Here is a 12,340-nt window from a genome sequence, read left to right on the forward strand (position 1 = left end):
CAAATGGATGCTTTCTTTTGCTGTCCTTTGGTAAGCTTTGCTTCATGGGCATGTTTTGAATCACTTCCCTGTCACAGCATCATCAGGCAAATATTTGTCTCCCTGTTTTCCCTTTGAGGTGTTCTGACAACACTTCTAGTAGAGAACGGGAGTGACTTTGAGCCAGGCTGGGAATGCAGTTGTATCAATCTCAACCTGTTCTGACTTGCTAATTCTGCGTAGCAAGTAGTTGCTTAAATATCTGTGAATGCACCATAATTATTCAGAAATGGTACCTCCCCCCCACTTTCTGGATGCGTAGATGTGTATCTTACCTCTCACGCATGCGCGCAACTGACCTTTATTTGCAGCAAAGCAAAACTTCATTCTAGGATAAAAATACAAAATGCTCTGTGTGCATGTAGATGTATCATGTATCTATCCTTAGGTATCATGTCTTGGCAGCTGCGTGGCACTGGTTAACTTTGCAGACTGAAAAAGTGTTTCTAGGCTGTCATGTGAACGTAACCACAGGTGCACGCGGGTAGTCCCAGCACAGCTGAATAATAACGCTCACGTCACCCTAATGATGCTGCCTGCCACCCCACTGTGAGGCTGGATCTGCTTTGCCTCATTACACAAGGGAATAAGCTGGTCTAGATGGCCCAGAAGGCTGCCCAGAGGATGCCGAAGGCGCGTCAGTGTGGCCTCATGGGATGCATCAATTCCCGGGGGTGCTGAGGGGAATGCTGCTGGATGGGGAGGCTGGCAGGGCCCTGATAGCTCTGATAGACATGGAGCTCACAAGCGCTGGGGCCTCTGTGGGGGTAACGAGCTGTGCCACTGCACTGCGAGATTGCAGGCCGGTGAGCGCGTGCTGGAGCATCTCCTGCTCGCAGGCGTGCGGCTAAAATGAGTCAGTGCTTCCTGAGCTGATCCTCCCTGGGACCTGCTTGCCCCACCCGGCTCTTTTTCGACTGAATGGCTTGTGTTGCAAGGGCTCCCTCCCTTAGCACTGCAGCTGGTCCCTCGCCGCACGTTAGCGTTCGCTGCTGGTTAAGAGTAGATTGCTTGGTGGTACTTAAAATCTGTTTTGAGTTATAAGGAGGCATTTCCCAAATGGTTGAGCTTTCAGTATTGGCGTGTCTTTTTGGTTCGCTCCGAAGTGTGCATGCATGTCTGAGGGCTTTTGGGGTCATTTTTGTTGTTTTGAAGATAAAAATAGCGAAGGAGCCAAGAAGAGAAGACAAACAGAAACTCATCCAAGTACAAATCAGGTCTGATTTGCAAAATTACCTGAGTCTTTCTGGTTCCTGTGATTATGGCTGGCAGGAGCTGAGTGAATCGCTCTCTTAAGTGGCTGCTGTTTGTAATTAGCACTGGAAATTCATTGTCGATACAGATTCTGTACATGTTTTAACAAACAAACAACTGACTAAACTTTCTAACCCAAGGGTATAATGTTACTGTACTTTTGACTTAAGTTCCAGTCATGTTCACGAGACACAAAGGAGGGGGTTAGCAGCAGCTTATTAAGTGATTGCTCCTAGAAATGCTGCTTCTTTGCTTTCTGTTTGCTTAGGATTTATTTCTCATGTATGTCAAATGGCAGGAGCCTTGAAGAGGAGTTTCTGTGTTTTCCTACGTTTCTAGACCGTTTGGATATGTCTTTAGATAAGCATCAGACGTGTGAGAATCACCCTCTAGATTCTGATACCAGACTGCTCAAAAGTCACGAGGGAGATGAGGAACCGCAGTGTGCAACAGTGTGTAGGGTACATCTAGTGGTAAAGTGGAGAAACTTAGAATAATATGTGGGATATGAAGCCAGAACCTGAACTTGATACTGTCAGATGATCGCTCTGGGCTGATAATGCCCAGATTCATTGGCCTCCCCACTGCGTTTTCACAGGAGTGGAGATGTGAGGGAGGAGGAGGGTGTTTATACATGCGCTGGATCCTGTGCTCAAGAATTAATCTTGATTTAGATGCTGGGACTTTCCCAACCGGGCCCCACTGAAATTGCTTGCTGCTCCCCTCTGGACACGCTGCTCCTTCTAATCAGACCTACCTGGCATAAACTTCTTGACTGAAAGCCAGCAGCGCTTGTGCTGCCGTGGTTAGAAGGGAGAGGCTTTAACTGCGGTCCCCGCTCATGGGCTGCACATCCACCCTTTTGTTCCACACCTTCCTTTTACCTGGGCCTCTGAGGGAGGCAGGCCCTTTCTTTAGGGATGTGGAGCACGTCAGAAGCCTTGAAAACTTGGGGGGCAGTGATGGTGTGGTTTTTCTCCCTGGCGACTGAGGTGAGGGATTCCCACACATGCTGTGGGATGCTTCCTTCCTAGGAGCCAGTGAGGTGCTGATGGGGTTATGTGCATGCAAAGCAGGAGCTGCTGGTTTCATTCGTAATTCAGCAGGACCTGGAGCTGGGAGCAGCTGCCTGGTGCAGTCGCCTCTTTCAGGATGCTTTGACTCCTCATTCTAGCCTTGAGCCAGCCAGTCAAAAACTTCCCACGTTCTGGTTTTGGCATCGGAGCCGTGGGCTGCCCTGTTTTGAGTCTTCCAGAAGGCTTATATGATCAACATGCAAATCCCCTCTGCGTTAAGAAAATACAGCAGCCCTTTTTGGAGATGCAGTAAAGATTGGGATGTGACCAATAGAAACCACCGATCGGTTCAGTAGGACACATGCTCTTTTTTTCTCCCCTTCGCTGTGAGTCACCTCCCTTAGGCACTGATCCAACACCACCCGAGGGGAAAAAAAAGGAGTAAAGGCACTCGAGCTCCGAATGTGTTTGTTTTCACAGAAGTCTCTTCTCCAGTGAAAAGCACTGAAGTATTCACTTGCCATTGTTCTGGTCCCATATTCACCCTTGCAAACTCATGCTTTTTTGCATGACAGTGTTGGGACAGAAAGGTTTTCAGCCCATTTGCTTTTTCAGAAGCTTGGGGAATTCTGGTGCCACTGTCATCTTACTCATCCTGTTCACATGACATCAGAGGGAAGAAGAAAGTTGTGGCACAGGAGGGGAAGCGGAAGGTGATTCTCGCGATTCTCGCAGGGAGGATGAAATGAAACGCGGTGAAGCAGTTGAAAAGTATGATTATTCTGGGCGGGCTGACTGGCACTCAGTCATAGCACAGTTGGATCCTCTTGGCTCACCTGTGAAATTCCTTTTGTGAGGGGGAGGGAACGGATTATGAGAACTTTTTCACATCCAGCTGTGCTGTGAGAAGCAGAGCGTGTTGCGAGTTATCTGCATTTTTTGCATAGCAATTCTTAAAACGTGAGCAGTTCAGAGGTGAATCAGACCTTGTTTGGAAAAGATTTAATTTTCTCTCACCGTTTCAGGATTATTCTTTGCTGATTTTTCTGGCTCTCTGTATGGACTCATTCTAAACAGAGTTCCACTGCTTCCTCTGAGGTAGTATCTCTTGAGTCAAGGTAGTGGTCGCATCAGTGCCCTGGCAGGTGATACTGTAATGCAGGTCTGTGGCTGGATGTGAGCATTTCCATGCATGTCCTTACTTTGCATTCCATTCTCACTTAAAGTGTCGAGTGTTGATCTTTTTTTTTTCCCCTAGATATGATGAATGTCGCATCATTTTCCTTTATCATTGCAGATGCTGAAAGCCAGGCTGACTTACAAGCACGGCTTTTGTATTCAAAGTATGCCAGTGTTGTCGGGCCAAAATATGTTGTTATAGTCACAATGGGAAAATAACTTCTAAGCACAGCTTTGTTCCTGTTCTTGTGTCTTGGCAGGCTAAACAGTGAAGCTGAGCATTTCTGGTGTTAGATTTAAGATCCAATCAAGGCAAACTCTTCTAAAGGAGGATAAGGAATAAGGCAGCACAAATACTTTCATTACTTCCCACCTTTAATTTTAGTCAGGAAATGTTTAAAGTAAAAAAGGAGCCTTGGTGAAGGGAGTGTTTCACAGGATGGTTATGGATGTGACTTGGCATCTGCTGCAGTTCAACCCAAGTTGGGTGATGAATGTTTTCTTGAGGCAGAATGACATCCATGTTGCAAAGTAAAAGAGAGAGATGAAGATTGTGTCTATCCTTTGTACTGCTTGGTTTTATCTTCCTGCTTATCTTGGGTCATAGCTCTAGTAATCTTTTTCCTCTCCACCCTTGACTCGATGTAGTGAAACTTGCTGAACCTGTCAAAGGAATAAACCTGCTCGGTGTAACGTGGGCAGGTTGCGACTCTCCTCGAGAACTCTGGAACCTGCTACTTTAGCTTCAGATTTTTCTCTTCCTTAATGACTGCATGCACAGATCTATCGTGGTGTCTGTGATATCTGACCTACACAGTAAAAGTCAAAGGTGCAGTCAGGGTGTCTTCCTGTTTATAGCTCAATAGCTCAGGCTGCTTCCTTTCAAATATGCAAAACCAAAACATGAAGGGATTACCACATTCCTTGCTGTGGGTATGGATTTTGCTCGTGCTTTCCGGGCATGGCAAAAGTGTGCATGGGTATGCAGGAAGGAAAACTGCAGGCTGAGGGCAGCTGATGGCTTCAACGCCGGGTGTAGCTAAGCCCAGTCACTGCACTGCTGCACCCAGGTTAACAAGCCCTGCCGTATTAGTAGTCATTTTATTGCAGACGTGGCTGGACTGCTTTTGGGACTTGCAGGAGCCAGCGTGTTTGCATGTATTGTGTCAAGGCAGGCAGAGGTGCCAGGCTGGACTTGCAGTTATCTGTAATTACCTACAGGTTCTCCTGTTGGTCTTCTGTTGGTACAGACGCTGTGGATGTGCCATTGCATCCCTCTCCTGTAGGTGCAGCGCCATCAAAGCAGGCAGAGCTAAGCAGATGGGTAAAGAGCAGGGGAAAATAACTTAGCCCTAAGGAAGCTATTTTCAATGGGTATCTACTAACAGGAATTCTCTCTGACACAGAGGAGACTTGAAAATAGAAACAAAAAGCCCCACACTTTATGTGTGGCAGTATTTTTGTTGTCGTTTGTTTGTTTTCTGGCTGAATGGGGTTTAGCTTTATTGCTTTCATTCTTTCTCTCTTTGAAAGTAACTGGCCAACTCATACTGGCTAGATACCAGCCAAACTGCCAGCAGGATAAGCACACAGACTGTGAGTCTGTCTGCCTCTCTCTGGACAGACAGGCACATGCAAGAGGAAGATTTAATCAAAACTGGAAAGCAATCTTTACCATAAAGGAGATGTATTTAAAAAGATAAAGAAAACAAGGGGGCATCAAACTGCCTTTCAGGTCTTGTTTTGCCTCCAACTGCCTTTCAGGTCTTGTTTTGCCTCCAGAACTGGGTACTGCCTTGTTGGCCTGTTGTTTCCCATTGCTTTTCAAGTTTATCTGCAACCATGTAGGCAGTTCTCTCTTAGCGGCCTGCTGGGAACATCTGCATGCAGATGCACTCTTCTTCTTGAGCCTCCCACAGTGTAAGCAACCCACAGCATCTGTCTCTTGTTTTATGTGGCCCGTTGAGAGTTACCTGGGAGCTGAATTTGATTCCCCAAAATTCTGGGGGTAGGTGAACAATACTAGCTGAACAGCCATTTTTGATCTTGCAGCAGTGTTTGGGGCTTTGAACGGAGGCTGTTTCTGCATTACACCCTCAGGAAGCCGGCTGTAGTTTGAGACAGTAATGTGGTTGCCTTTTCTTAAAGGATTCAGGGATTGTGAAAGAATTGTGCTGGGAGACATTCATCTGGCAGCCTCTGCCCGTGGGTCACTTTGGTCCAGTGTGTTATCTTGCTGCATCACGCCCTTGGCATCCAAAACTAAAATTGATTTGATGTCATAACAGCCAAGCAGCTGTGAGGACATGTAGGACTCATCTGGATTACAACATTCTCTCATGTTTGAACACGATGGTTTGCAGTCAAGTGAAATGGTACTGTCCTGAGCTGGTGAGGCTTCTGAAGGAGCGTGCCTAGATGCCATTAACACAGTCTGCCTTGTGCTGCTTTGAAGTCAGTCAGGTGCATAAAAGGCACTTCTCTCCTACACTCCCAAGTAAAAAATATATTTATATGTGTCATCTAACTGGAGGGAACTGGGTGGGAGCATCTCGCTTGGTTGCAGATATAGCAAACTGGAGGGTAAGTGGGCCAAGCGTATGGACGATCATGAGATTGCTTCCTTGGCCATTTTATTATTTATTATATTTATAGAGTGGTGAGGCCCTGGAACAGGCTGCCCAGGGAGGTTGTGGATGCCCCGTCCTTGGAGGTGTTCAAGGCCAGGTTGGACAGGGCCCTGGACAACCTGATCTAGTAAAGGTGTATGTTTGGTGGCCCTGCCAGGCAGGGGGGTTGGAACTTCATGATCCTTGAGGTCCGTTCCAACCCGGGTCATTCTGTGATTCTGTGATTCTTTGGGTTTACATTCTGCACCAAAGAACCAAAGAAATACACCAGGCGTCTCAGTCACTCTGTTGGGTTTGGATTGAGAACATCCTGCAGCGATGATACTTGTAACCTGGAGCAATATAAGTGGGCTTTGTGGAGCCTTGTTTTCCTCTCTCCAGTGTCACTGTGACAATAAGTGGTCGTTGTCCTGGGGATGTGGGTTTAGGTAGACATTTTAGCCGTTCCGTGTTTCTTAAGCTATACTTCACAGCTTCACAGCTGTTACTAGTTTTATTTGACTTCACATGTGCAGTTGAAATTTGAAGGGCCTGGGGGTGATGGAGGATGGATGCAGGTGCAGGCGATAGTGAGGCGATGGCCCACAACCCCACACACTCATGAGTGGGATGTGTCCTGGCCTTATTTCAGGACAGTCAGGAGTGCAGTGCAGTGCAGTGTAGTTCATGGGATCTCTGCTGGGATCATTGAAAGGCAAAGCTTGGAATTGATGTTGGCATTAGGGTTGGTGTGGAGGTGTGGACTTCCCACCCCGGTTTTCCCACTGATGGTGTCTTCTTCCCCCTCCTGCTCAGGCACATGAAGATTCACGAGAAGGATCCAAACAGCACAGCAAGTACAACTCCCCCATCTCCTCTGAAGCGCAAGCGATTGTCTTCGAAGCGGAAGTTCAGTCACGATGCTGAGATGGACAGAGAGGAAAGGACACCTGCAAAAAAGGTTTGTTACCAGGCTTGAAGCAAAAGGCTTTCCTGACTGCCTCCTATGCTTTTGGACATTGTGCTCATGCGGTCAGCACAGGAATACTAACATTTGGTCTCATTAACGACCCTATATGATTTAAGATACCTCTGTTTTTCCTCTGTAGCCAACAGTGTTGTCTGAAATAGAAAATGCATTTCTAATTTCAGAGATTGAAGGAATTATTGTTATTCTTTGTTGTTCATACTTCTCCTTTTACATGCTGATTACATACATGCCTATTGATTGCATATATTAGCTAATGTTGGATGTGAAGATGACAAACTATTCTTTCACTACTACTCTATTTTTTTCCCCCATTTTATTTCCTGTTTGATTTATAGCATTCTTGCAGGGTGGTGATTTGAACTTCGAAAAAAAAAGGTGTTTACTTAAGAAACAACTTAAGTGCATTTTTGTTATGACTGGAGAAAAAAAGAAATCTATAGTATGTTTCACTTTTGCAGTAGCATAATCCTGCATTATTTGAGTTGCAAGAGCAACCAGAAAATATTTATGTGAAGGCTAGACATTTCCATTAGGGTTTTGTTTATGAAATATTTTATTGCATTTCAGTCATTTATCCCAAACGTGTGGTGGCTGCCAAAATTCACTCAACCCTTTCTACTTAGTCTCTAAATGGCAAACTAGTAGCAGCTCCAAGTAGCTCAGTATCCTTGTTTCCGTGCATGCTTTTCCTCCCTGTAATCAGAAGAGGGCTATAGAAAACATGCAGAAGTTCATTGCTTTTCCATGGACCACTTGAGTTAGCAGTTGGCAGTATTTCAGTGGCATAAATAATTCAGGCTGACAGCTCGCCCGACTCTCTGAAGGAGGAGGAATGCTGGTTCAGTGGTATATAAACATACGGGCTTATGAGTTGTTCAAATTGCAGTTTCATTAGAACTGATGTATCTGTGACTTAGCTGCAGGCTTCATCTCTTGTTGAGCCTCCTTTCTGCCGTGCATTCTCACACGCGCTCTGTGTTGCCAGAATGAGCAATTTCTGGTCACCTCCAGCGAAGCTGCAGATGGAAGTCACTTTTGGCTTTGCTTTTAAGAGGAGGACTTTGAGTTGCGTGTTTGGTTTGATGCTTGAAATTAAGTTGAGTGAGGTTTGGTTTTTTTTTTCCTTTCTCTGTAGGTTGTCGAGGATGGTCAGTATGGTGAAGGGGATAGGAAAGAAGATGACGCTTACCATTGTCCTGTATGTTTCAAAGACTTTTTTTGCAAGTATGCGCTGGAGTCCCACATGGAGACACATCCAGATAACTCACTGAGGTAAGAAGTGGGAACTTCACTGGAACAGGCTGCCCAGGGAGGTGGTGGAGTCTCCTTCTCTGGAGATATTCAAGACCTGCCTGGATGCCTACCTGTGTGATGTGGTGTAGGAAACCTGCTTTGGCAGGGGGGTTGGACTTGATGATTTCTGGAGGTCCCTTCCAACCCCTACAATTCTGTGATTCTGTGAAGTGGGCTTGAGAGCATTTCTGGTCACCAGATGGGCTCAGAGAGCCTGCCAGGGAGGGGAGAAAAACCCAGCATTGTTCAGACCTGTGCGCTGTTAACTGAGCCCCATTCTGATTTGGAACTGGTTTTGAATTTTTCTGCCTCATCTTTTGTCACCAGGGTGACAAAATGGCAAAAGGTCAGCACTACAGAATTGTGACAAGTTAAACCAGAGATGCTTGAAGCAGGGAGCAAAGCTAGATAAATCCATTCAGGTACCAACATATGAGGTTCTTCTGCCTGAGGTTTTGCTGTTTGTCGTGGCAGTGAGTGAAGATAAACGAGTTTCTGGTTCCAAACCTTCTGCAAAGTTTGTTATGCTTTTCTGCCTATTGAGGTTAGGGAATGTTTTGGGTTTTGGCTTAAATCAGCATCTCCTAACAAGGAAAAATTAGCTATTAATTGTTTGGGAAGGTGCTTGGGTTTGTGTTTTGATTCAAATAATTACTCCTGAGATTTCTGGTACTTTTTTTTTCTTTTTAATAGAAGAAAAATAGAGCCAGATAACATGAAGATGCAAAAGAGATATTCCAAGTCTAGTTTAAACATGTAGAAAAGCTGCTATTTTACAAAAGCAGGTTCTCCATTTGCAAAAACTTGTCAGCGCTTCAGGCTTATTTAGGACATGGGACTCTCAAGTGATCTTTTCAGAAGGTTGCAGAATTTGACATTTTGAAGTGTTAACATTCTTTCTCGAAGACATTGTCTTAATAGAATGGGATGGAGCAGAACTGGGGTTTGTTATTTATTTGTTTATTGCATTAGAAAACATTGGTGAATGTGTCTAGAACCTTTGTTGTTGTTGTAATTGTAATTAATGTGGAGGGGATTTGGAAAGCTCTTTCTTAAACCTAGCCCAGCAAATAATAGTTACTTAATTGGAGTTTGCTGCTTCTGAAGTAAATCAAGTAAATTTTCATTACAGAGCAAAACTGAAACAGGTGGTCTCTATCCCCACCAAAGGAGCTCTGAGATAACTTTGCCATACACTTCACACTTCCTCTAAAGTGTCTGTGTTGCTAGGCTTGACCTGATATTAGCCTCACTTCAAAGTTTCTGCAAAGATACAGCATCATTGCTAGGCTATATGCTGTGAAGCTGAGTGGACAGGAAGGTTCTCTGGCTTTGGTTGATGGATAAAAGACAGTTTAATGGACACCCTCCCAACCTGGCAGCTTTGCAGTCTGTTGCTGCAAAGCAGAAGGACACTGCAGTCAGCCTCTTCCTGTACCTCTCTTCATGTAGCTTTTTCCTTAGGATTGGCAGACTTGCTTTTGGGTAACATTCTCCTGACATGGATTTTGCTACCCGTAATTGTATTGAGCATGCAGGCTAAAATGTGTCCCTGTCATGCTCTGTGGGCACAAGTTAAGGGTAGTGCTGGGTCTTTATGGGCTTGTCTAGACAATGGCAAAGGGGGCCTTGTTAAATGTTTGCTTTAGCAATTTAAGGACATGTCAGTAGAGATAGGGTAAGGCAAGGAAGCCATGGTTCTCCCTGATCAGCTAACACATTCAAATGCAACTTGCCTTACCTATCTGGCTTAAAATACACCTTTTGTCCCCCTCTAGACGAGTCAGATGTTGCTGTCTGCTTGGCCCAACCTAGCAGAAAATCCTCTGGTAAGCAGAGCAGCCTGGGCTGCTGTTCAGGTGACTGTTTCATCCTGCAGGAGATGAGTTAAAGTCCTAGGCAAGCAGGGGCTGCAATACCCTGGTTCCTAGAGTTTTGCAGGATTCGACAAGATGTGCTGATTGTGGTGTGCAATTTTCAGCCCTGAATCAATGTGACTGAAATGATTCCTTTTGTGAGGCACAGAGGTGTCTTTTTAAGTGAAGGAGCAGAAGAAAACAGAAAATACTGCTGGAGTAATAGAGCAGGAGGCGTGTGTGTATGGGTGTGTTTGTGGCAGGGGAGCAAACTGCAAAGTGTTAGAAGGCATTCATCAAATCCCAGTGTTTCCTTATTGTAGAAGACTAAGAGGAAGAACTCTACTCAAACCAAGTTCAAACAAACTACAAAGGAGAGCAGCTGTGCTACGAGCAAAGGGCAGGGAGCAGAATGCATTCGGTCTCTTTTTATTGCCAGCACTGTAAAATTCAAGTCACTTGATCGGGACTTCTGTGCAGCAGGTATCAGATGTTGTGCATCCTCAGGCCCCAAATGCTCTGGCAGTTGCTTTGCAGCTACTGCTGTGGGCAGCCTTGCACAGACTGTTTTGTCACAACCAAGAAATAAGCGATGCTCTGTCAGCCTCAACATGCCTTTCTTTGTAAACCGTGTTGCAAACAGTCTGTGTCCGTACTGTTGGGTAAGTACAGCCTCTGTCTCCCCCAGCATCTGCCTGTCCTGTCCCCCCATTAAGGAACTGAAGAAGTGGGGCTGTGTGGCAGCCCCAGGATCTGCCTGGGAGCAGCTCATTCACAGCGTGGGCCTTTGCCCTTCCAGATGCTGTCAAATGAGCAACTTGAAGTCTCGGGGTTAGCTGTTCAAAGCCGGATGAAAAGCCTTGTCCTCCCTAGGAGCACTTTTTCATGCAGAGCCACGAGCTGGGAGCACCTCATTGTTTACTTGCAGCAAAATAAACAATGCTTAATCCACCGATTGTGTGAGAGAGGCTCCTGCTTGGGAGAGTCTCTCCCGGTTATGTAAAATCCCAGATCATCGGACATCTTTGTCTTCTAATTACGGTAAGAACTGTCCTGCTGTGGGGAGCCAGAATAGAGCCCTTTGTCCCACCGCAGTGGGCTGTGGCCCTTTGCATCCTGCACACATCACCCCCTGGCCAGCCCCTGTCCCTTTGAAGCCCCAGGACCTGCACCCTAATTAGAGACAGGAACTGGTCCCAGAGAGGCCGCCTGCTGACTGCACCACCATTACCTATAGGAGGGGGCACTGCCATGCTTTCTACCCCCCACCCCCTCCTCCCCATCTCTCTCCTCATGCCTCCCTACCTGGATTATTTAAAGCCAGCGGCCATTTCCCTGCAGCCAGGACCTTGAGACACCATCTATTTTGAAGGGGGGGGTGGTTATATCTGAACGTTGATATAATTAGTAGAGTGCTGAAATGCTGTGCAGCCAATGGGGAAAATAAGAAACCTCGCAGAGAAGAGTAACTCCTCTGGAAACTTTTGTGGCTGAGGGTTGCTGTCAGACATGGTAACGTGCTTCTAAAGGTCGCCTGACAGGCAGCTCTGAGCAGCAGCAGCAGCAGCAGCCCGGGCTGAAGAGATGGGAGGATTTCCTGAGGAGAAGCCTCTTGAGGCGCTCTGTGAGGTTTCCCTTCTTTCCTTTGGCAAGTACAATGGAACGGGCTTAAAGTAAAATGTGTGGCTTTTCAAAAAGTACATGCACTGTAAAATTCCTCTGTTGGGTTTCTCTGTAACTAGAGCATACCCCTTTTATTTTCTCTCCCTCTCCTCCAGGAGGCTTTCTACAGTACTCTCTGTACCAACAGCTAAGGCTTTTTAGTTTCTCCTTTCTCCCAGCAGCAGGGAGACGTTTATTGTGCTTCTTGTAGCCTTGCATCTTTTGGAGGAGAGGAGGAAGGTGGCACTGTCTCCCTCAGGCCCTGAACTGACCTAGAGACACCAGTACCTGTAGATGCCTGTGTCCGTGAATGGATTCAGGCTAGATGAAGTTTTCTGACCTTTTACAATGCATGTCCAAACAGTGATATAATATATTAAGCTTTGCAACTTGCCAAATCCCAGGCATTTTTTCACGAGGACAGCAAAAGCAGTTCTCTTG

General features: G+C 46.0%; 1 protein-coding gene across 7 annotated transcripts in view; it reads left to right on the forward strand.

Moving 5' to 3' along the window:
* RREB1 (ras responsive element binding protein 1) overlaps window positions 1-12,340 on the forward strand; it is a 116,242-nt gene that overhangs the window by 70,601 nt on the left and 33,301 nt on the right. For all 7 annotated transcript variants that reach the window (XM_015854537.2, XM_015854543.2, XM_015854538.2 and 4 more), the window contains 2 exons: window positions 6,914-7,058; window positions 8,224-8,360. In XM_015854537.2, coding sequence (XP_015710023.1) covers window positions 6,914-7,058; window positions 8,224-8,360 — 282 coding nt within the window. The remainder of the gene's footprint in view (window positions 1-6,913; window positions 7,059-8,223; window positions 8,361-12,340) is intronic.

Source organism: Coturnix japonica, chromosome 2, assembly GCF_001577835.2.
Source record: "Coturnix japonica isolate 7356 chromosome 2, Coturnix japonica 2.1, whole genome shotgun sequence".
NCBI classification, from domain to species: Eukaryota; Metazoa; Chordata; class Aves; order Galliformes; family Phasianidae; genus Coturnix; species Coturnix japonica.